Source organism: Nomascus leucogenys, chromosome 23, assembly GCF_006542625.1.
Source record: "Nomascus leucogenys isolate Asia chromosome 23, Asia_NLE_v1, whole genome shotgun sequence".
NCBI classification, from domain to species: Eukaryota; Metazoa; Chordata; class Mammalia; order Primates; family Hylobatidae; genus Nomascus; species Nomascus leucogenys.
In genome coordinates, this window is record NC_044403.1 from 26310209 (window position 1) to 26333131 (window position 22923).

Genomic DNA, 22923 nt, shown 5'->3' on the forward strand with positions numbered 1-22923 from the left:
CAGATCCTGAGGGGTGAGACGGGAAAAGGCCTGCACTAGGGCCAGGTAGCCCACCACCCTCACGCCAGCTGACAGAGGAGTAGCAGGTTCTTGTTCTGACCACCCTCATCTGTTGCCCAAGCTGGAGTGTGCTCACTGCAGCCTCCAACCCTGGGGCTCATGGGGTCCTCCCACCTCAGCCTACAGACACAGGCACACCACCACACCTGGGTAATTTTTTAAAAATTGTTTTGTAAAGACAGGGTTTCCCTATATTGTCCAGGCTGGTCTGGAACTCCTGGGCTCAAGGGATCCTCCCACCTCAGCCTCCCGAAGTGCTGGGATTACAGGCAGGCATGCCCAGCCAGGGCAATCATTTTTATGCATAACTTTCTGTGGGGCTCAGGTGCACCTATGATACATAAATTTACAGTTCTTGATCCCCAAAGTCCTCAGAGCAGGAGGCAGGGTGCCTGGGCCAGGCTTCCTTTGGGAAATGTGGTCCTTGAGGTAGAGTCACGGATGCCGGAGGGTGACCAGCACTACTGGGGAGAGATCTCCTCTGGGAGGGATGCATGCCAAAGGTCCTCTGCATTCCTCACACCTCTCTGAAAAGACAGGAGGGGGTGTTAGGCGACAGTCAGTGCAATGGGTGAGGGTCGGGTGAAGAGTGAGGCAAAGAGCCCTTCCTGCCTCAGCCCCTGCTCCTGCACTGCCCTCTTCTATACTGCACCCCCCCACCACCATACAGACATCCCCGTCCGCCCCCTCCCAGGCCAGCTTCCCTCAACACTTACGATGTGGATAGAGGGGTGTCCAGCTGAATGATGTGGGGCCCCCGCATCCTCTGTAGCTGGGCCCTAGTCAGCTTCCGTGGCCTGCTGTCCCGGGGCTCCTCGGCCCCCTCAATCCTTTGGCTGGCCAGCTCCTCCCGGATCTCTCTGAGCATGTCCTCAGCCCGCATTGGGCGCAGTGATGTGTGGCCAGCTTTCAGGAACACAGGCCCCTCGTCTTCCTCCTCCCCCGAGGACTCCCAGGGGCTTTCCCCGGCCGAGTCAGCATGGGCTGGGGAGGAGGGAAGCTGGCCCCGAAGCCGGGCCCTGTGCAGTGTTTCCACCACCACATTCCCTCGCTCGGAGGCCCCATCTTCTTCCTCAGACCAGGTTGGTGGGTCTCCCCGGGGAAGACTGCCTCCTTTTAGGATTCCTTCTGGCAGTTCGGGGGCACTTCGGCGTTGAGGAGCTTGGGGGTTGGGAGGGTGGGGACGCAGAGGGACGTCCCGGAGGTCCAGGGTGGAGAAGGTGAGGCGAGGGTCCCGCCGAAGGGCTCTTTGGCGTAGACGGCTCAGCGGGGAGCGGGACCTTGTGGGGGTGCCTGGGATCAAAGTGCCGTAGCCAGAGTCCGAGTTATCATCTGGCACAAAGGGAGCATCTTCATCTGTGTCTTCCGTCACCACCAGGTGGGGGATAACGGTCGAGAACTCAGGAGTCCTACAATTAATGGCGAAGAGTCAGATGCATGGGGTCAAGTTCGAGTCCAGGGAGTTTCCCTTGATCACTACATCCAGAAATGGCCCCTCCTCCAAACTTATTTTGGTATCGTCTTTCCATCGCACTGTGATCGTTTTTCTCATCTGGCTGGCTAGATTTTAAGCTCCTAAGAGAGTACGGGCTGCCTCTACACTGTTTTATCCATAGCATCTGGTCCAGGATCTTGTGTCAAGTGGGGAGTCAGGTTTTTGCTGAGTGGTTCCTGAACTTACCTGATATTATCCTCAATGATCGATTCTTCTTTTCTCCTTAAGCTGCTGCCAAGCAGTGGTGCTATCCTAGATGAACCTCACACTCCCCAGGGATTTGGCAGCTCCGATATTCTGCAGATCCACACCTACCTTCACTCTCGAGCTTGCTCCGCTCAGGTGCTCCTGTGTGACTCTAGGCGGGCTAACTCTGTAGGCTGTCAGTGCCCTATCCCCCACCTCCGACCCAACACGGCTGGTACCAACCTTCCCTACCCTGCCCTACAGCCTGCATTCCTCTGTCTATTCCCAATTCCACCAAAAGAGCGCAGTAATGCCATTTCTCAGCCTTATGGCTCCCTCCTCCTACTTGGGGAGACCCTGTAGTCCGTGTGAGCCTTACCTCCCCTCTGCGCTGCTCTGAGAGCCCTCCAGGGAAGGCGTGGAGGGCCTGGTGCTGGGGGACTCCCTGTCCTGGTCCCGATAGAGGGCCAGGAGCTCCCTCTTCTGTTGAACATACTCCTCTGCCTTCAGCTTCTGTAGGGTGGCCTGGGACAGGACACTTTCATTATTAAGAGCTCTTGTTTATTGAGCACTTGCTGTTTGCCAGGCACCCTGCTAAGTGCATTACATATATTATCTTATTTTATTTTATTAGTATTATTTTTTGAGACGGAGTCTTGCTCTGTCACCCAGACTAGAGTGCAGTGGCGGAATCTTGGCTCATTGCAACCTCCACCTCCTGGGTTCAAGCAATTCTCCTGCCTCAGCCTCCTGAGTAGCTGGGATTACAGGCGCCTGCCATCGTGCCCGGCTAATTTTTGTGTTTTTAGTAGAGACGGGTTTCACCATCTTGGCCAGGCTGGTCTCAAACTCCTGACCTTGTGATCCACCCCCCTTGGCCTCCCAAAGTGCTGGGATTACAGGCATGAGCCACCGTGCCTGGCCTACATTACCTTATTTAATCTTTACAAAACCCCCATGAACCAGATATTTTTACCCCTACCTTACTACTGAGACATGGAGACGCTAAGGTTAAGTAACTGCCCGAGGGGGTACTTCTTACAGTAAGAAAGTGGGGTGGTGCCGGGATTTGGTGGCACAAACTCTGGAGCTAGTGGTGGGAGTGAGTGGGGTGAACAGAATGGCCCTTTTCCTACCTGTACAGGTATTCCTGCTTCTCATGTCCCATTGGCAGACCTGTTATCAGGTCTGCCCCCTACTTCAGGAAGCCCTCCCTGGTTGGTGGTGATGGTAGAATAAGTGTTCTGAATTGGTACTGGTTGCTCCTTCAAGAGCATCCCTCTCCTACCACCTGGGCCTCTGCCCTGAAGCTGGGAGGAGCAGGAGGACAGAACATGGGCAGAGGTGGGCTTTGTACCGGGCTGAGGACTCTGCTGTCCTTCAGAGGGAGGAAAGTTCCTAGAAGGCTGAGGAAAGGACGCATTATATTGCCTGTCTTCTCCCTCCCTCAGCGATTTCATACAGGTACCATCAGAATGAAACAGCGCCATCTGAGAAAAAATTTTCAAAGCACTTTTGCACGTGTGGTCATTTGATACACACCATTGCCCTGTGGTGTGGAGAACATGAATGTTCACCCATTTTACAGATAAGAAACCTAGACCTAGAGAGGTGAAGTGACTTGCTCAAGGTACCACAGGTATGGAGAAGCAGAGCTGGGACAGGGCCTTGCTCTTTGAGTCCTAGTTCAGTCACTGCAACACTTTCAAGGACAGCCTTGAAGGGTAAAGAGTTGGCTTGGGGAGGGGGAGGGGGAGGGGGAGGGAGAGGGAAGAGAAGGTGGCAGAGCTGAGGTTGGAGGCGGAGGCAAGCCTTGGCAAAAGGGAGGTACCGGTGGCTGCCGTGGGTAGCACTGATGTCAGCACTTGCTGGTATGGCCATATCCTTGTTAAAATATTGAAGTCTTCCATGCTGGTAAGGGAATGGCTGCTGCCTGGGCCTCATCCACTTCCCCCATCCCCATGATCTAGCAACTAGGGGGATAACATCTGGCACAGCAGAGGACCTCTAGTGCAACGCTCCCTTCTGATTGGTTGATGCCCATGCTATACTAATTGTTAAATATTTCCAATATCTCCCCAGCTTGAAGTATATGAGCCAGCAACTCCTGGGCACCTGGACTTTCCCAAAGCCTCTCAAGAAACCCTGGGGGCAGCTGGGTCAGGACAAGAGATGAAATGGATGAACAGGGATAGGAAAATGACATCAGGCTTATATTTCCAATTCTGGAATTGGCTCTCCAGTCATTTTTTCTGGCTCTCCAGTCACTTATTCCCAAGGGTGACAGCATTCTCAAGATGTGGTCTGTTGGCCGGAGCAGGGGAGGGTGCCTGGGGGCAGGAAACCTGCCAGGGCCAGGACCTGGGGCAGACTCCCTCTTTCCCAGGCCTCATCTCCCAACTCCATGTGAATTGAGGGAAGAAGTGAGAGAAAAGAGGGTGGAGGTGCTGGGCCGATCTGCTTTTCCTGCTGGGGTGCCCTTTTGCCCCACAGGACCCAAATTCAGGTTTGTGTTTGGGGTGCCAGGGAAGGGATGTTATGTGAAAGGAAAGAACTGGAAGGAAGCAGGGTTTCTGTAAGCGACGTTCAATGCCAGCATCTCCGCTAAACTTGCCCCTTGCCCGACCCCAGGAAGAGGCTGGAGGTGGGGGGAGCCCTGAGCAGGGGGCGGGGCGTCGGGGGAATGGGCGGGATGAGGCTCTTGGAGGTGCTTCCCGGCGAGCCCAAAGCCTCTCCAGCAACCCTGGGAGGATTTTCTCGGCTTGGATAAGAGGAGAGACACACAGGGGGCAGAGGAGAGGATGGGAAAGGAAAAGGAGATTGGTGCTTAAGCCAGAATGTGACGCCCCTACCAAACTGAGAAGAGGAAGGGAGGGCCCCCAGCAGGATTCTTCTTCCTTTGTCCCCGTGGAGAGGAAATGCCTCCTTTCCCTGCTGTCTCTGGGCTGGCTCCTAGATTCACCCACTCTCCTCCCAGAACTCCCCAGTGCCGGACTAAAACCAAACTCTGAAAGGTGCCCACTGACTTCTGAGCGACAGATGCGGATGCGTTTCCCCAGTCAGCAGCAGGTCCTACCCAGGCCCCAAAGACCACCCCTTTCTTCTAATGATGACAATGGCAAACATTGATGGAGTGCGTATACAGTGCTGGGCCTCGTGCCTGGCCACTTGCGGACTGTCTGTCCTGCGTGCACTGCAACTCCCCAAGAGGTGAAGTGACTGCCTGACAGCTGCTCGGGCCTCTCCTTCAGACCCTGGCTCTTAGCCTCGGCTGCCTCCTTCAGTCTCCCTGCTTTAATTTCTTGGTCGCCATATCTGACAGCTCTTTCTGTTCCTGTCCCTGTTCCTTTTCCTCTTCTCAGTCCGTGGGCATTCCCCAAGATTCAGTCTCTTCTCCCTGGAGAAGCTTACTTTCTCTGAAAGTGTGAATCATCACAGCTAGACCCGCTAGGAATAAATCTGCAAGTCAACATTTCTGCCAGGGTGAGAAAACAATAGTCTGCCCCCCTGGGGATTGCTCTATGAAAGGGACCAACAGAGCTTCTACTGCCCTCTTCAGTTTATAAAGACTGATGGCTCTAGAGAGGATTCCCTAAGAATTTGGTGTGAGACAATAGCAGGAAAAGTAATTTCAAAGTTTCAGTTTTCTTTGTTTTGCTAAGGAAGGCCAGCGAGCCTTGGTGTGTATCTTGGTTATAGATCTTGACAGATCTTTCCTGTTAGCCTGGAGTGAGACTACCAGGGGGCTGAGTTGTTTCGCATAGTAAAATACCCGTAATGTTTAGTAGCGCTGGGCGTTCTAAAGGGAGAAGGTGAGGGTCTGGCTATGTTCTGTGACTAAAAACCAAAAAACAGGAGAAAATTCTGAAGGTAGAGGTGGCAGTTCTGAAGGAAAAAAGGCAGCCTGGCATTCACTGCCAGCCCCACTGGCTATCCTGGGGAGTTGGGGCTCTAGGAACACTGATGCCACTAGCTTCCGCTTTTGTCCCTGGGCTCCCCGTGAGCCTCTAGCCTTCAGGAAAATTTTTTATTTAACTTTTTTTTTTTTTTTTTTAGACAAGGTACTCACCCCGTTGTGTAGGTTGTAGTGCAGCGGTGGGAACATAGCTCACCACAGGCTCTACCTCCCGGGTTCAAGCGATCCTCCCACCCCAGCCTCCTGAGTAGCTGAGACTACTGGCGCACGCCACCAGGCCCAGCTAATTTTTGTATTTTTTGTAAAGATGGGGTTTTGCCATGTTGGCCAGGCTGGGTCTTGAACTTTTGGGCTCAAGCCATCTGCCTGCCTCAGCCTCTCAAAGTGCTGGGATTAGAAGAGGTGAGCCACTATGCCTGGCCAAGGAAATTTGATTAACCACCAGAATGATGTCACTTGCCAGTCAGTCCAGCCTAGTGGAAAGTGTGTTTAGGCTTAGGTGGAAGTGGTGGAGAGAAGTCCCTGCCATGCAGAGGGGACTGTGAACCGAGCCGGAAGCAGGGGGCAGGGCAGATGGGAGACCACGCTCATCAGAAAACCCACCTGCCTCCCCTTGGGGTGTGTCTTTTGTCCTTCTTTTTCACCTGAATTCCAGGTCTTTGTTTCTGTATTTCCCAAAGACCCTAAGATATCTCCACTAGGGTATATCTTGGCTGCCTCAATTTCAAAGCGCTGCTGTTTAAATATTGCTACCCTAAAGCCACCTCACCGAGGAAGCAATAACTAAACAAACACCTTTCCCTTTCCCTTTCTAATGACTGCATTTCTGTCTGGGGTCCCATTGCCAATGCTGTCTTCCAAACTGAAGCTTTGGGAGGCCAGTTGTGCTCTTTGCCACTGGCTATCTGGAGTTCCTGAGCCTGTGCCCAGTGCTGGCACCAGACTGTGTGCCTAAGCAGAATGACAGCTTTGAACCTCCCTAGGAAGCAGGTACTGTCATTGTGTATATCTGTTTTGCAGTTGAAGAAATTGAAGTTGAGGGAGGTCATATAACTTACCCAAGGTCACATGGCTAGGACCTGATAGGACCGGTGTCTGAACCTGGATTTTTCTGAATTCAGTATAGACTTTAACCACAGTATCCCTAAGGCTCCCCTGTCTCTTCCCTCTTCTTTAGCTCCTTTCTTCTCCTTTGTTTTTTGTCCCTTTTTGCAATGTCTCCCTAAGGCTGTGGCACTAAACCTTCCATGTTTCACACCCAAACTAGTACAATAAACCTCCTGTCACCAATTTCTCCCTCCTCCAGCCCACCTAGCACACTGCTACCTGATTTCCTGAAAACCTAATTCAAGAGGAAACACGCTGATTTCACCCTTGCTCAAGAATTCATGGCACGGCCATGCACGGTGGCTCACGCCTGTAATCTCAGCACTTTGGGAGGCCGAGATATGCAGATTGCTTAAGCTCAGGAGTTCAAGACCAGCCTGGGCAACATGGAAAGACCCTGTCTCTACAAAAAAAATGCAAAAAATTAGCCAGGTGTGGTAGTACACACCTGCAGTCCCAGCTACTTGGGGGGCTAAGGTGGGAGACTCACCTGAGCCCAGGAAGTTGAGGTGGCAGTGAGCTGTGATCATGCCACTGCACTCTAGCCTGGGTGATGGAGTAAGATTCTGTCTCAAAAAAAAAAAAAAAAGAATTCACAGTGGCTGTCTCTTGTTGACCCTATTCAACTCAAGCCCATCCAGGCTACAGGGTTCTGCAGCTCTGAGATTCTGTAGAATCTGGCCTCTTACCACGCACTCACACAAACCCTGTGCTCCAGACTTAGGCAGATATGGCTGTTATTCCAGAAATATATCCAGCCCAATTGGTCCTCTGATTCTTCTGCTCATGGTCTTCCCATCCTTAAAAGTCCAACTCAAATCTTCACCTCTCTTTGGCCACTCCGTTCCTGTGGTGGGTTGAATAGTGGCCCCCCCAAAAGATAGATATATCTAAGTCCTACCCTCTGGAACCTGTGAATGTGACCTGATTTCGAAAAAGAGTCTTTGCAGATTTGCAGAGATCCTAAGAGCTCAAGGTGAGCTCTCCCTGGATTTAGGGTGGGCTCGAAATCTAATACTCATGTCTTTGTAAGAGAAAGGAGGGGGAAAGTTGGACACAGAGACATACAGAGAGGAAGGCCATGGGAAGACAGAGAAAGAGTTTGGAATTTTGTTGCCACAAGCCACGGAACACCTGGGGCAACCAGGAGCTGGAAGAGGCAAGGATGGATTCTCCCCCAGAGGAAACTCAGCTCCGCCAACACCTTGATTCGAAACTTCCGGCCTCCCGAACTGTGAGAGAGTGAGCTCCCAATGCATTTTAGGCCACCCAGTTTGTGGGACCTAATACAGCTCCATTTGCATCTCTCTTCTTTGAACTCCTCCTGCTTTTTATCTGCTCACATCACTCCCCTGCCCGACTTCTTCACTGGCCCTCTCTCATCCAAAGGACAAAGCTCATCTATAGGATGCCTTATCATGACATGCAGAGATGGGCATGACCTGGTGGTACCTACCCCCCAGCCTCTCCCTGCTGCGTCTACTCTCGTACTTTATACTGTAGCAACACCAATGCAGGCAGTTCTGTCAACACACACAACTGTTTCACAATTCTGGCCTTTGCACTTTCTGCTCCTCCATGTGGAATGCCCTTCCCTTCCGCCCTTGACTCCCTGACGTACTCCCAGGCATCCTCCCAAATGGTGCTCAGACATCAGCTCCTCTGTGTCCCTTCCAAACAGACCCAGTAGACAATGCCTTGCTCCCTTCTCTGTCCCAGCTTCATTCTACATAACTTCTTTCTATTATTTGTATACTAATTACTCAACTAGGCTGCAGCACCTATGCCTTGAGGGCAGGAATGGTGGTTTATTTTCTGATTCCCTAGCACCTAGCCCTAGTGTCTGTACTCAGCAAGTGCCCTGTAAATGTCTGCGAATGGAAGATGACTTCTAGAAGTTAATCATTTCAGGCTGTACAAACCTTCAGGGGATGCGGTATCTTGGGCTCTCCCAGTGGCTGGCACAGTAGCTGGCCAAAGGCTTTTTCTGTCTTCTGATGGATGGTGGAGGCTCTGCCTCCCTCTTTGGGGTACATCAGATTGTCCAGTCTGAACCTGAATTCACCCCAGCCTCTCTCTCCTCCTCCCCTCTGTGCTCCCATGTTCGTTCATTCCTTCCTTCCTTCCTTCGTTCTTTTTTTCTTTTTTCTTCTTCTTCGGAGTCTTACTCTGTCACCCAGGCTAGAGTGCAGTGGCACGATCTCAGGTCACTGCAACCTCCCCTTCCTGGGCTTAAGTGATTCTCCTGCCTCAGCCTCCCAAGTAATTGGGACTACAGGCACACATCACCATGCATGGCTACTTTTTGTATTTTTAGTAGAGACAGGGTTTCACCATGTTGGCCAGGCTGGTCTCAAACTCCTGACCTCAGGTGATCCGCCTGCCTTGGCCTCCCAAAGTGCTGAGATTACAGGTGTGAGCCACCACTGTGCTCCCATTTCTGAGCTCCAGGGACCCCTGCCCATGCCTCCCCATTGCTGGCTTTCCCATACCTGGGCCTGCTGGGTCTTCTCCAGCCACCGGGCACGGTCTGTAGGACTGGGACAGTGCACAAGGAGGGCGCTGGAGACACACTGGAATTCAGTGAGGTGGATCAGCAGGAAGCTGTCTGGGTGGAGGAGACAACCTTCAAGAGGCCAGCCTTTATTTGATCTCCATCCCAGCTCCTCCTTCCCCTCACTGAGAAGAGCGAGAAGAAAAGACTCCCTGAAGGAAGGACGTACTAGGGTCTCGCAGGGGTTGGCACACGAGCTTCTCCAGCATAAGAGGGGGGCGGATGACCTTAGCTTTGTCCGCCTTGCGCTGGGGCTTGGTCACGAGGAGCACATCAGAGAAGAGGAACAGGTACACGTCCAGCTGGGGGTGGGGGCGTAGGGGAAAGAGACAGGGTCAGCTGGAGCCAGGGGCAGGGCTGGTCCGGGAGGAGGCTGAGGCATGATGCTCAGGCACACAGGGACACATGCAGAGCCCAAATGCGGGAGTGGCCAGGGGCGTCGCTTTGGTCCCATCTCTCGCTTTACAGGCAGGGAAAGTGGCTGGCTCAGGGTCACACAAATGACTGGGGCTTGGCCAGAACTACATCCTCTTCCCAAAACCCCTCTTCTCCCACTTCTGGCATTTCTGCCTCTTACCTTCTCCCATCATGGCCCGTCCCCTCCACTCTGTCCGCAGCACCCTCACCTTCCCTTCTCGCCCCTCCTTCACTCGCACGGGTCCCTCCAGCAGCAGCTGTCTGGTGTGCTCAGACGCAACCCCCAGCATGGGGGACGTCAGGTCCAGGGTGGAGAACGGACGCAGGTTCTGAGGGACACAGAGGGGAGGGGTGAGGGCGCTCGGTAGTCTGCCTGGACTTCCTGGTCAAGGGCGGCTCCTGTTCTGCCACCAACACCTTTCTGTTTGTATCCTTCCCCCATGGGCTACAGAAAGCCTCCCAGGGCCTCCTTTTTACTCTTCTGACCTCTACCCCTTGGACTGCCATCACCGGGTAGGAATGTTGGACACCCTTGTAGCACCCAAGTACGGGGTGTTCTGGCCTCTCCAGCCCTCCCCTTCATCAGTATCCCTGGGACCTTGCTTTTCCTGGGTCCCTTCCCTCTGCCCTCTCACCTTCTCCACTTCATCACTGGGTGGCTCCAGCACCTCGTAGGGCCCGATGCGTTGTGCTGCAGCCACCAAGCTCTCTTGCTCTTCGCCCTGGCGGACCTGCCCATTGATGTGTCGCAGGAATGACTCCACGGCTTCGATCTAGGTGAGGTTGGGGATGTGGGAGGAGGGACGGCTCAGCACCCCTCCCAACCAATGCCAGCCACAGCACAGTGCCACACTGTCACAGACACACTAAGAAAGAGACCCCCCTCCCAGTCCCCGATTCACCAGAGTCCTAGCCCCACTGGGGCACCTACCATGGCATTCAGGGCCTCTTGGGCTCGTGCCTCGGGGCTCCTCTTGAGCACAGCATGAAGCAGCAGTGGGTACTTGGTGATGCGCTGGTGGGGCTTGATGAGCAAGTCACAGAGCATCTGCCTCCCAGAGCGCTTGTGCTTCTCACACCACTGCAGGGAAGGTGGGTGGGGCTCAGGGTTTGCTCCCTCCCGCCCTGCCAGTGGTGAACTCAGCCTCAGGCTCAGCTGGAGACCGGCCAGCTAAGATGCACCCGTCCCCCTCCCCAGCACCCCTTCTCCCACCTGCACGAAGGCATGGAAGAGAGGGTTAGTTTCTTGCTGCTCTCGGGCGTAAGCCATGGTCTGCTTCACTCGGAGGCAGTACTGGACATAGGGGTGGAACCGCTGGCCAAACTGGAGAGACAGATACGGGAGGTGGGGATCAGGCACGGGGAGAAGGCCATGAATACAGGCTCTGGCTGCAGGACCCAGGAGCAGGTGAAGAGAGCCTCACAGAGGCCCTTAGCCCAGCTCCTGACAGTCCCTCCATCGCAGGATCCTCCCAGGAATGCTCTTGAGGCTAGGCCCCTCTCTCTGGATTCCAGGAAGGAGCCTGAGGTCCCAGCACTGACCTAGAGCTCTCTGAGCTCCCTCCATCCACAGTGCTACTGGGCCTGCTGCTCTGGACTTACTCTCCCACCATCAATAATTCAGCTGGACCGTTGTCAGGACATCGCAGATCCCATTTCACCCTGGGGGTGGGGTGGTGACCTAAGAGTTTGCTCAGAAGCCATGCTCCTATGGAGGGGGTACCTAAGGCTCCCAGGAGCAGTATGCCTACCTCTCTACCCCACTGCAACTTTTTCCTGCAGGGCCCACATTTTCCTGGCTAGGTAACATTGTAGAAGAAAGTCAGACCCTAGGCCCTCTTGCTTTCTCTTGTCACTCTTCACCATGCCCCGGGTGCCTCCTGTGGCCTTTTACACCCACCCAGGTCCTCTTAAGGGTCCCTTCACTTTGGACCCAGTTGCTGCACCCAGCTTTTGTAGTTGATGGTAGCCAAGGTGTGACCATTCTCTGTGTCAGCTGCATTTTAATTTCATAAGGGCCTCCAGAAGAACAAGGAGCCTGTGGCACAGAGGTCAGACTTGTGGCATGAAGGGAGGAGGTGAGGTGATATTAGGGGTAGGGGCTGTGTCCTGAGGCCCCTAAAATCACAGAGACTTGCATACTGTGGGCATGCCCTACACACAGGACCCCTGAGGGCTCCCAGTCCTGCCCCATCCAGACACAGCCCTTCACAGGCCTCACCGTCAGGAAGCCACTTTGCAGACCAACTGGGTCCAGGGGCTGGCCCGAGGCCCGAGTCTCCTCCAGGGTGGGCCCCAGCACCTCCTCCCAAAAGCTCCGGTGGGTTCGAATCAGGCTGGGGACATTTCCAAACAGGGTCTCAGCTGACACCTGGAGGAGGGAGCAGAACTGAGCAGCATGCCTTTGGAAGGTCACCGGGGTGGCACTGGCCGAGGAAAGGTGAGGACCTTAAGCTTGGACAGCAGGGGCGGGGGTGAAGAGGGATGAACCGGGCACTGGGCCTGGAAGATCTCAAGGATGCCAGTCTGGGAAATGGGGGGCCTGTGGCCTGCTTGGAGTCCCCAGTAACAGGGAAGTAGGGAGGGCAAGGCGTCCCAAAAAACGGGGCAGTGGGAATTCAGACACGGATGGCTGGAGGGCCCACCCTCATCCGCAGGCTCAGAGGTCGGGCTGTGCCAGGGTCCCCTCCTGAGCACCCACTCACTTCCATCAGCAGTCCCACTCGCTGCAGGTTCAGCAGGCCGGCGGCTAGCAGCTGCAGGGAGGGAAATGAGGGTCTCAGGACCCAGCGTAGCCCTTCAGTGTCACCTCCCCCCCCCCCCCAACTTCAGTACTGCTGACCTATCTCCCTGGATCCCAGACGGGCCTGAAATCCTGCCCCTCCCTCCCCCAGTGACCTGCCTTCCAGTCTGGGAGGATGGGGGCTCATGCAGGGAAGATGGGGCCGGGGCTGGGGCTGAGGGAGGCTCACATCAGTCATGATCTTGAGCTTTCTCACGTAGATCAGCTCGGTGGTCAGGAGCTCCCACAGGGCCTCCTGTTGGTGGCAGAGCTCCCGGCTCATCTCCTGGGGTGGGGAGAATGCTGGTTCAGTTGGGGAATAATTAGAATGGCAAGTACCAGCTGTTAAGTGCTGCTGGCTCCACTTCATAGGTTCTAGGCACTTCGTACATGACCATGACCTTTTAATCCTCAAACCAATGCTCCGATGTGTAGGTGGTATTATCCCCACTTTACATATGTGGCAACTGAGGCCCAGAGAACTCTACTGTCTTGACCAAGGTCTCACTAGTAAGTGGCAGAGCTGGGATCTGAACCCAGATCAACGCGTTTCCAGATGTTTTCTCCACATGACTCCACTTCCCAAGGCCTTTCCCTCCTCTAGAGCAGAATCTGTTGTGCATTCACGCCCCGGGGACGGACTCACCTTGTGAGTTTCAGGCTCACCTTGTGCCCAGGCACCAGCTCCCTCCAGGACTTCTCGATGGTCAGGCCGCTGTCGCCACCCTCTCCTATCTCCCAGTGCCGCCGGTCCTCAGGGGGCAGCCGGGGCATCCCAAACATGCTGAAAGTGTGCAGCCTCACCTCCAGCTCATGGGCCTTGGCGACTTCCTGGGGGAGCCAAGAAGGGCATCAGCTCTGGCCACATCCTTGGCACCCAGCCACAGGGCCCCGGGAGGGCTGTGTGTGTGCATGTGTGTTTAAGTGTGTGCGTGTGTGTGTGTCTGGAATGGGAGATGGCAAGCAGCACTGAGTATGAGTGGGGACATGGAGGCCTAGAGGACAGGGGTTGGCCCCAGCTGGAATTCCAGGGAAAAGGGCATTGCTGGAATGTGGGTGAAGAGGCGCCCTGGTCTACAGAAAGGTCCCTGGAGAGGGGTCTGATCTAGGCTCCCTGACAGGAAAGAGGCCTTCCATGGGTCTCCTGAATCAGAATGAGGTAGGGGAGGGACAGAAACAGACACTTCAGAGGGAACTTCAAGTGAATCAGAACAAGACTTAGAGAACCAGTGGTCTCAGGCACCACTTTGACATTTGCCTATAAAATGGCATTTTTTATGAAGCAGCATGGCTTACATTTTACAGGTTTCTTTTTTTTTTTTCTTTTGAGACAGAGTTTTGCTCTTGTCACCCAGGCTGGAGTGCAGTGGTGCAATCTCGGCTCACTGCAACCTCCACCTCCCGGGTTCAAGCAATTCTTCTGCCTCGGCCTCCTTAGTAGCTGGATTACAGGTGCCCACCATGACACCCAGCTAATTTTTTTTTGCATTTTTAGCAGAGACGGGATTTCACCATGTTGGCCAGGCTGGTCTCGAACTCCTGACCTCAGGTGATCCGCCCGTCTCGGCCTCCCAAAGTGCTGGGATTACAGGCATGAGCCACCGCGCCCGGCCCATTTTACAGGTTTCTTTGGTACCAAGAATGTGAGCAATAGACACTCCTGACCCTCACTCACTCCATCCGGATGTGGCTCAGGAGGAGAGGTGAGGCTCACAGCGGCGGTGAAGGATGATGTGGCACTGAGGATAGAGGGAGGACACCTGACTCTCAGCAACTTGGTAATTTGACTTGGTAATTTCAAAGACTGAAAGCTCAATATCAACCGTTTATCCACATTTAATCAAAGGGTCTCAAGTCAAAGTCCCTGGTTGCCATGCATGGACCAAGGAGAGATATATCCCTGAGAGGTCCTAGGCAGAGCCATGTCTGACTGGCAGGCAGCAGCCTCCCGGACCTGTGTTCTCAGCCCCCGGGGCTTGCTGGTCATCTGTGGAGCCGTCGCAACTGGGGCTGTATGCGTGGGGATGGAGGAGAGGGACCCCCTTACCTTGAGTTTGGGGGAGTGAAGCAGGCCAGCCCCCACATGGCCCCCGTGCCTCTTCTCGGGCTCTGGATCTCGCAGTCTCATGGGTGACAGGCCTCGGGCCTGGCCAGAACCCCTGGCAAAGGGGACATACTGCTGGAGGCGTCGGCGACTGGGATCCTGGGAGAGGAGCAGGGGAAGTTCTGGGGGTGCCTCCATTTCCGCAGAAATCCCAGAGAGGTAGTAGGGGGGCAGGCTTGGCTCTAGATGTTGTTCCCCCACCCTGGTAAGTCAGGCTGGCTCACTTGTCCCCACAAACCAGTTTGGTGTGGGCTGCTCCTGCCCTGAGTCACAGCGGCCACTGCCAGCAAGGCTAAGCTGAGTGGGCAGAGGCATGACAGCCTGGCTTCCTGAGTGGGCCGGGGGAAGAAGGGGGGCCGCCTGCCGAGCAGGTGCACAGGCACGCACATGCCTGGGCTCTGGTGTGTGTGCCCCCACTGCCTCCTGCTCTCCGTACCACCGGGGGTGCATGGACAAGGCGTGGTGCACACGGCATTCTGGTCTCTCGGAACTCTCCTTGTCTATGACCAGCCTCCCTCACACTGGGACGAGGGCACTCACATGTGCTGCCTCTTCCCCAGGGGCGTGCAGCCTGCATCCCATCTAGCTGGGAGTGGCTGCCCTTCTGTGTGAAAGGCTGAGGCCACAGCCACACGGCTCCTCCCAGGGCAGGCCTGGTCACATTCCTTCATTTGCCTATGGCCTGAATTACCCCACATACTTCCTAGTCTCCCTTCTCACCCACAGCCTAGGAAAGTCCCATCTCCAAGGGCAAAATTCTCGTGCAGTGAGGCAGGGGATGTCCCAGCCACAAGCAGAACTGTCCTCAAGGTGGAGGGGAAACCTGCAGGCTGAGGGACAGATCTGGCTTCCACACCCCTCTCCTTGGTCAGGATTGGAGGAGGGCCAGGCAGGTGGAGCCAGGGGTGGAGCCAAGGCAGGCACCCTCCTGTCCCTACCCACCGCTGGAGGAGTAGGGACACCCTGAACCTTTACTCATCTTCATCCTGACTCAGGGAGAGGCAGATCTCAGGAAGCCCTCAAACTCCTGCCAAGCAGAGGAGGGAGCCTGGGAGGCGCCAGCTCTGGGGTTTGATGACCTTACCCGCAGCTCTTTGTCTGAGACCTGTCTAACAGCACTCCTCTGAGGGCCTGGCTTCTCCTGGCTCTGCCTCTGCTGCCCAGCTGTCTGGGACTGGGGTGTGACGTCCCTGGAGCCTGGCCCTGTCACTGCCCTCCTCTTTCCCGCAACCCAGGAAAGAAGAGCAGGGTAAGGGGCAGGAATAGCTCAACCTCTGAACCTGTAAGGGGACAGAGACTCCACAGCCTAGGTGTCCTCCCTCCTGCCCCACCAGGTCACTTTTGGGGCACAGCCTGGACTCACCAGCACAGGGTGTCCTCGGGGATAGAGACTGCCAGCAGTGCTCTGAGCAGAGGCTCGATGCCGGCCCCCATAAGTCTCAATGCGGGAAGCCACGAGTCCTTGGAGGGGGCCCTCATGTGGAGGACCAAAGGCCTTCATCCCTTCTCTCCTGGGTCACCTCCAAAGGGCCATATCTTCAACGTCCAGGAGAAAGAGGTCCCCTAGGGCTGCAAGAGAGAAAAGAGAGGAATGGAAGGGCCACCCCCAATCAGTGAACGGCACGAGGCGGTGGGGGGCCTGGGCGGGAGGGTATAGTGGGGGAGGAGAGGGCCAAGGGCTTGGTCACTTGTTGAGGGGAACATGGCTGCCTCATCTATGACTTGGTGGGAGTAGGGTAGGTCCAGGTACATACTGGGTAGGAAGCCCCTTGGAGATGTACCTCCTCTCTCACATGTGTGCATATTTGGGGTACAAGCTCCTGCACTGGTCTCAAATGGGAACAAGGGTCACAGACAGGTCTCGGGCTTTCTGGATACACCCAGGTGGGAGGGTTCTCCTTGCACCTAGATATAACCCCATCCCCTTCCCCGTATAAAGCCGGGGAAAAAGCTGGAGGGAGGCCATGGTGGGTGGGGTGGGCTGGGAGTGGGGGTGGCTGGAGACAGCCCAGTCTGCCACCAGTTTTTGTACAGCCTGTAAGCCTTTACACATTTATGTAGTTGAAACGACTGCTGCCCCCCTGCAAAAAACCCACCAATATTTTGGGACAAGTAAATATTATATGATATTCAAATTCAGTGTCCATAAACACAGTTTTGTTGGAATCCATCCTCCTCTGCTGGTCTCCTAATAACCTGTGACTGCTTTCTTGCTAGTTGGGACAGAAAGTGTAGGCTGCAAAGTCTAATATTTACTGTCTGGCCTTTACTGAAAGGCTTGCCCATCTCCTACCTGAATCCTCCTGGCCACAGACAGGGAGGTGAGTGGGGCCAGCTGTCCGGCCACTGGCCTTAGAGACCAGCCAAATAGAAGACGAGTTTCTCCAGTTTCGGGCTATATATTTGGTCCTCCCTAGACTCTGGGAATACCACCATGGAGCTGGGGGCCAGGCGTGGGGCTCCATCTCCCCCCTAAACCTGGAGGGAGGGCCTGCCCTCGAGTAGGCAGGGCCTGGAAGAGGAGAGGCCTCCTGAGGGGCGGTGGGCTCAAGAAGGCTGCGCAGGTGTTTGTGCCCCGACCAGGTGGGCCTGAGGTCCTGCCTCAGCCCTCCCTTACCTTCCTCCGATTTAGGAGCAGAGGAGGAAACGTTCACTGTCCCTCCTGCCGCCTCCCAATAGTCGTCCCTCTGCGGGCGCTGTCTCCCTCGCACTGCTCCCTACCCAGGGTCCTTTCTCAGCCCAGCCCCCGGCTCCCCTCCTCCCGCCTTCGGGAGGCCAGGCCTTCCTTCCCCTTCGCCCCGGCTTCCAGGCCCCGGGTCCCAGCCGCCCCGCCCCCGGGCCGCGTAGCCCTCCCGCCGCTCACCTGTGCCCACAGGTGTCACCGCGCCCGCTGCCCTGCGCCGCCCTCCCCGCCCGCGGGGTCCCCGTTGCCGTCGGCTCCCCGGCGATGCCAGCCAGCCCCGATGCCCAGCCTGGGACTGGGATCGAGCGGCCCGCGGGAGCCGGGCAGCGCGGGGCCGGGCGCGGAGGGCGGGGACCGGGCTGGCCCCTCCCTACCTCCCGCACTGCTCCGGGCAGAGGGGCGGGGCCCTGGGGACCGAGCAGCCCGCGCCCTGACGCAGCCACCGCCTCCCCCGGCGAGGACAGCTCACGTGGCGGTGCCCTCCTTTCCCCTTTTCGGTCGCACCTGAACTTAACAACCGCCGGCCGAGCGGGAGGGCTGGGACCGCGCGCCCTCCCCTCCAGGTCAGACCCCCGCGAGGCGCTGCAGTAATGAGGGCTGAGTGCGGGGCGGGACGCAGCCGGGGGAGGCGGCGAGGGTGACGACCTGTGGCAGGCACCCCTCTCTCCTGCTGGTCGCGGCGAGTGGCCGGCTCTCCCGTCCTCCCCCTGCCTCGGCCTAGACCCCTAAGCAGGCAGGGAGCCCGCCTGCCAGCTGGAGGGGCAGGGGGCCCCATCGCTGCTGTGGAGTCCAAAGTGTGAGCCTTATCTCTCAGAGGGTCGGCTGGCCTGCCTGGTGGAAGGTGATAGTGGAAGCCTGTCCTGGACTTTGCCTTTGCTCCAGGGATAGGGCCTGGTGTCCAGCTGAGGCCTGACCCGCACTTCTCCTATGACCTAAGACTCAGGTGGGGGCACCCTCCCACTTCACCTGCAAATAAGCCCACTCCCGGCTACACCAGGGTCACCCAGCCCTTGCAGTGGCTGCTAAAATAGATGCTGTGGGGCCAGGCGCGGTGGCTCACGCCTGTAATCCCAACCCCTTGGGGGGCCGAGGCGGGTGGATCACAAGATCAGGAGTTCGAGACCAGCCTGGCCAATATGATGAAACTCCGACTCTACTAAAAATACAAAAATTAGCTGAGCGTGGTGACGGGAGCCTGTAGTCCCAGCTACTTGGGAGGCTGAGGCGGGAGAATCGCTTGAACCTGGGAGGTGGAGGTTGCAGTGAGCCAAGACAGCACCACTGCACTCCAGCCTGGGCAACAGAGCGAAACTCCATCTCAAAAAAAAAAAGATGCTGTGGAAGGACTGACATGTGCTGGGCATGGCATGAAAGAACCATACTTTATTTTCTTTATTTTTTATTTTTAAAATTTATTTTTTAAAAAGAAAATAGAGACAATATCTTGCTGTGTGGCCCAGGATGGTCTCCAACTCCTGGGTTCAAGCGATCCTCCTGCTTCAGTTTCCCCACCTTTTCACTTCTCCAAATCATGGCACCTCGTCTGACAGAAGCACTGGATATCTGAGATAGAAGTGTCCTGTGGATGTGTGGTCATTATAATCTTACAACCATGAAACCCAAGACCCTGTAGTGGGCAGGTGGCAAGTCTGAGGCTCCCAGCCCCTCACCCTGCCTGTGGCCTATTTCCTGCCAATGAACTCAACAGTGATTGATACGGCTCCTTACTTCTTCAGAGCATCCTGAAGTTCAGGAAACACTTTCAGAAGCAGAATCTCCTTGAGTTGCCAGGGGAAAAGGCCTCTATTCCCCTTTCCCATCTGGGGTATGAAACGCATACATGATCAGAGTGTTCTAGTCCTCACTCGGACTCTGGTGACTCTATTTCGTTTGGAGGAGGAATCTATATCTTTGGACGGTTTCGAATTTTGTATTCCCCGTGTCCATCCTCAAATCTGCCCTCTGGGATTCTCTTTCTCTGAGCTTGCTGTTGTGTGATTGCTCTGCTGGTTCAGAAGTGTCCTCTGTTCCTCCAGCTCCTTGAACCAGCCTGTCTCCTGCTCCTGCCTCCCAGCTGGTGGTGGGACCAGTTTTCAGGGGGTGAAGTCAGGTGGGAAAGGAACTGCAGTGGCAGGAAACCAGAGTTTGCCTAGTTCCTAGCCCTTCCCTCTTCCCATTCACTGTGTGTGTGTGTTTGTGTGTGTGTGGTGAGAGCTAGACAGATAGAGAGACGTCCAGGGATGACAAGAGTAGCCGTGAGGGAAAGAGTTAATAAGCCAGGAAAGGAGGTGGTGATTACGGACAGTATTAAATGGCACCCCAGAGACAGCTGGTGCCAATGGCCCCTAGCTTCTCCTCCGAGTGTCTCCCAGAAGGAGTGGGAAGGAGGAATAAGAGGGAAGATGAAATTGAGAGAGCACCAAAGACAAGCCTGGCCTTACAGTGCTCTGGGGTGAGCTGGCTAGACTGGCCCAGTGGAAGGTGGTGGTGGGTGGCGGGGTGGTTTACCCTTTCACTTCCCTCTAAGCGCTGAGGTCCACTTTCCACCCACCACTGCCCAGGGCCTGTCTTCAGCCTCCCTGGGAGGAGAGGTTCCCAGGGAAAGCTGGAGTCTAGAAGCCAGAGGTGTGGCCGGGCACGGGTGTGTGGCCTGGGAGGCAGGCCTCCATGTTCTGTTTCTTCTCTTCTGTCACTCTCACAGTCTCCACTTCCATGATTCCTCTGTGCTATGGAGGGCACACTCCTACGGCAGGATGAGGGGAGCATTCTCAGGGAGCTGAATGAAATCTAAAGAACTGGGAGGCTGGAGGCTTGGCCTCTGCCAAGTGAGGCTAGGGGCCACCTAGTCCTTGGACTAGACTATGCCATCTGGATACTTCTCTTTATTCCTGGTTATCCTAGCCTTTCCTCACATGTCTAGCTTGAGTCATAGCCCTCACTTTCTCCCAGGTAAGATGCTCCTCATTAGGCCCCCGGATGGACCCCATAACTGATGGTAAAGTGTGTGTCCACGGTCAGAGCTCTGAGGATCAAATGCTTCTGTCCAATAGCAGCCTGAGGATAACTGCCTGGGGTTGGCATAAGGGGCTCACCAGGCAGGAAGGTCAGGGAAACTCATTTGTGCCTCGACCTCTGCTGAGCCCACATCTCTCAGGGCAGAAGTCGGGACCATCTGGGCTAATGAGGGGCTGGCAGGCACTAGCAACAGGAGGCAGCTAATGGGAGCTGTGTCCTCCCTGCCCAGAGCGAGGCAGAAACTGAGGGTTCAAGCTAGGAGGCGCCAGGTCATGTGAGGCAGATGAATACCAGGAGGCCAGGCCACAGGGCACAGCCTCTGGTGCCTCAGGCCAGAACTGGTGCTTCCTGTTTCTTCTTTCCTCCCCTTCTCCCTTCCTTCCACATTTACTGGCAATGTGCAAGACAGTAGGAATATAGAAAAGAATATAGAAACGACTAAGTCAGGAGCTGTGGGAACACTTTGGAGCGGCCGGTTACTACATAGGGGAGCCAGGGATGGCTTCTAGAGGAAGCGAGCTCTGCGCTGGGACTCGAAGGATGAGTAGCAGTCAGCTGGGCTGAGAAGGAGGAAAGGGCATTTCTGGAGGAGGGGAAGAGCATGTTTAAAAAGGAACTTTTAGGGAAGGGCAGACTTCCCTAAAGGCCTCCTGGGGGTCTACCCTGCTGGCTCCCTGGGAACATCCCAGCTTCCGAGCTGAGGATCTCTGGGTGGTGGCTTAGGAGGACGAACTTTCTTTTTGGCCTTCCAGGACCTCCACAATTTGACCTCAGTTATACTTCCCTACTCGATCCCTACCTGTGTCCCCATTCCCTGGGGCTGCCTCGACATTCCTGACTCCATGCCTTTGCTCAGGCTGTTCCCCTCAGCTGGGTGCCTTGTCCTCCGATTCCACTTACCTCCTTCGAGGTCTTTCCTAGGACTGCCTCCTTCACGAAGCCTTTCCTAATAATCCCACAGCCAGGCTGATCACTTTCTTCCCTGCTTGCAACTGCCTTGACCGCTATGTTTCTTTAAAAGGCACTACTCTTGTTCTGCCTACTACTGTTGATATTAGCATATGCCACCTATGCCTGAGGGCAGAGACCAGCCTAACACAAGACTGGCATGGTGTTTGGGAAATGAACTGGTTTGACTTGCTAGAAGACCCAGACAGAATGACTTGCAGATAGACTGGCCTGTACTGTTCTATCCCTACCCAAAGGAACCACATTTGCTTTTTAGATACCTGGAATTCTTCCATAATTTCAGTTTGGCATTCATGATTGATTACTGTAGCATCAGCACATCTTTTATGCACCTAAATGTTTCTCCCCATTAGGACAAACATACCATGTAAGTTTACCTTGCAGGCCAATTCTTTTTTCTTTTTCTTTTTTTTAAATTCCAGATTCTCTCAGATCCTGAATTGCAGGCCAATTCTGATAGGTGGTGGTTTCCTAGAACATTAAATTAAGAAGGATTCTGTAGCTGGCTCAGCAGAAAGAATGCTAAGATAGCTTAGCAATGTCTGCCTCAGGGGAAAGAGGGCTCTTTCTGCCTTAGCGTGAGGTTTATCAGTCACTTGTCTTGCACTGAGCCAAGACTGGGACACTGAGAATGTAAGGCCTTTGCCTGTGTTGGAAGCTGATGGCAAAAGTGACTAGAAGACAATCGGGTAGATCTACCTTCTTGGGATTTATGGTGGCATACCTTCCAGTCAGATGTCTGGATGTCCAGGTCTGTGCTCTGAGGCACCCTTTTGACATGTGGCCCCAGAGAGGCTGTGGAATTTTTTTTTTTTTTTTTTTTTGAGACAGGGTCTCGCTCTGTCACCCAGACTGGAGTGCAGTAGCGCCATCACAGCTCTCTGCAGCCTAGACCTCCGAGGCTCCAGCGATCCTCCCACCTCAGCCTCCCGAGTAGCTGGGACTACAGGCACATGCCAGCATGCCCTGTAGTGAACAGAACATTGAATGAACAGATTGGGTGAATAGAATATTGATATGGAAGTTAGACATAGAAGGGATAAACTGGGAGCTGCAGGAACACTTTGGAAGGACCAGTTACTACATAGGGGAGCTAGTGATGGCTTCTAGAGGAGGCAAGCTTTTGTTTTTTTTTTGAGATGGAGTCTCGCTCTGTCGCCCAGGCTGCAGTGCAGTGGTGCGATCTCGGCTCACTGCAAGCTCCACTTCCCGGGTTCAGGCCATTCTCCTGCCTCAGCCTCCCAAGTAGCTGGGACTACAGGCGCCTGCAACCATGCCCGGCTAATTTTTTGTATTTTTAGTAGAGACGGGGTTTCACCGTGTTAGCCAGGACCATCTCGATCTCCTGACCTCGTGATCCGCCCGCCTCAGCCTCCCAAAGTGCTGGGATTACAGGCGTGAGCCACCGCGCCCAGCCGAGGAGGCAAGCTTTGTGCTGGGACTTGAGGGATGAGTAGTAGTCGGCTGGGTAGAGAAGGAGGAAAGGGGGCTGGACCAAGAGCTGTGGAATCTTTTTTCTTTTTCTTTTGTTTGTTTGTTTGTTTGTTTGTTTGTTTTGAGATGGAGTCTTGCTCTGTCGCCAGGCTGGAGTGCAGTGGTGGCGCAATCTTGGCTCACTGCAACCTCTGCCTCCCG

General features: G+C 55.0%; 1 protein-coding gene across 3 annotated transcripts; it reads right to left on the minus strand.

The window, feature by feature from the left end:
• Positions 1–228: 228 nt before the first annotated feature.
• PLEKHG6 (pleckstrin homology and RhoGEF domain containing G6) lies at positions 229–17888 on the minus strand. Of its 3 annotated transcripts, none has more exons than XM_030804560.1 (16): positions 17809–17888; positions 15985–16190; positions 14565–14720; positions 13184–13348; positions 12708–12803; positions 12441–12491; positions 11957–12106; positions 10949–11059; positions 10667–10816; positions 10371–10508; positions 9945–10064; positions 9488–9620; positions 9257–9372; positions 2121–2266; positions 777–1469; positions 229–587 (listed from the first exon to the last, which is right to left on the minus strand). In XM_030804560.1, the coding sequence occupies exons 2-16, from the start codon at positions 16120–16122 to the stop codon at positions 578–580; spliced, it is 2373 nt and encodes a 790-aa protein (XP_030660420.1). In that variant the 5' UTR covers positions 16123–16190; positions 17809–17888; the 3' UTR covers positions 229–577. The 3 variants fall into 3 exon arrangements, with proteins under 3 accessions (XP_030660420.1, XP_003273763.1, XP_030660421.1); XM_003273715.2 differs by lacking the exon at positions 17809–17888 and adding an exon at positions 17239–17400; XM_030804561.1 differs by lacking the exons at positions 15985–16190; positions 17809–17888 and adding an exon at positions 15162–15697.
• Positions 17889–22923: the final 5035 nt, after the last annotated feature.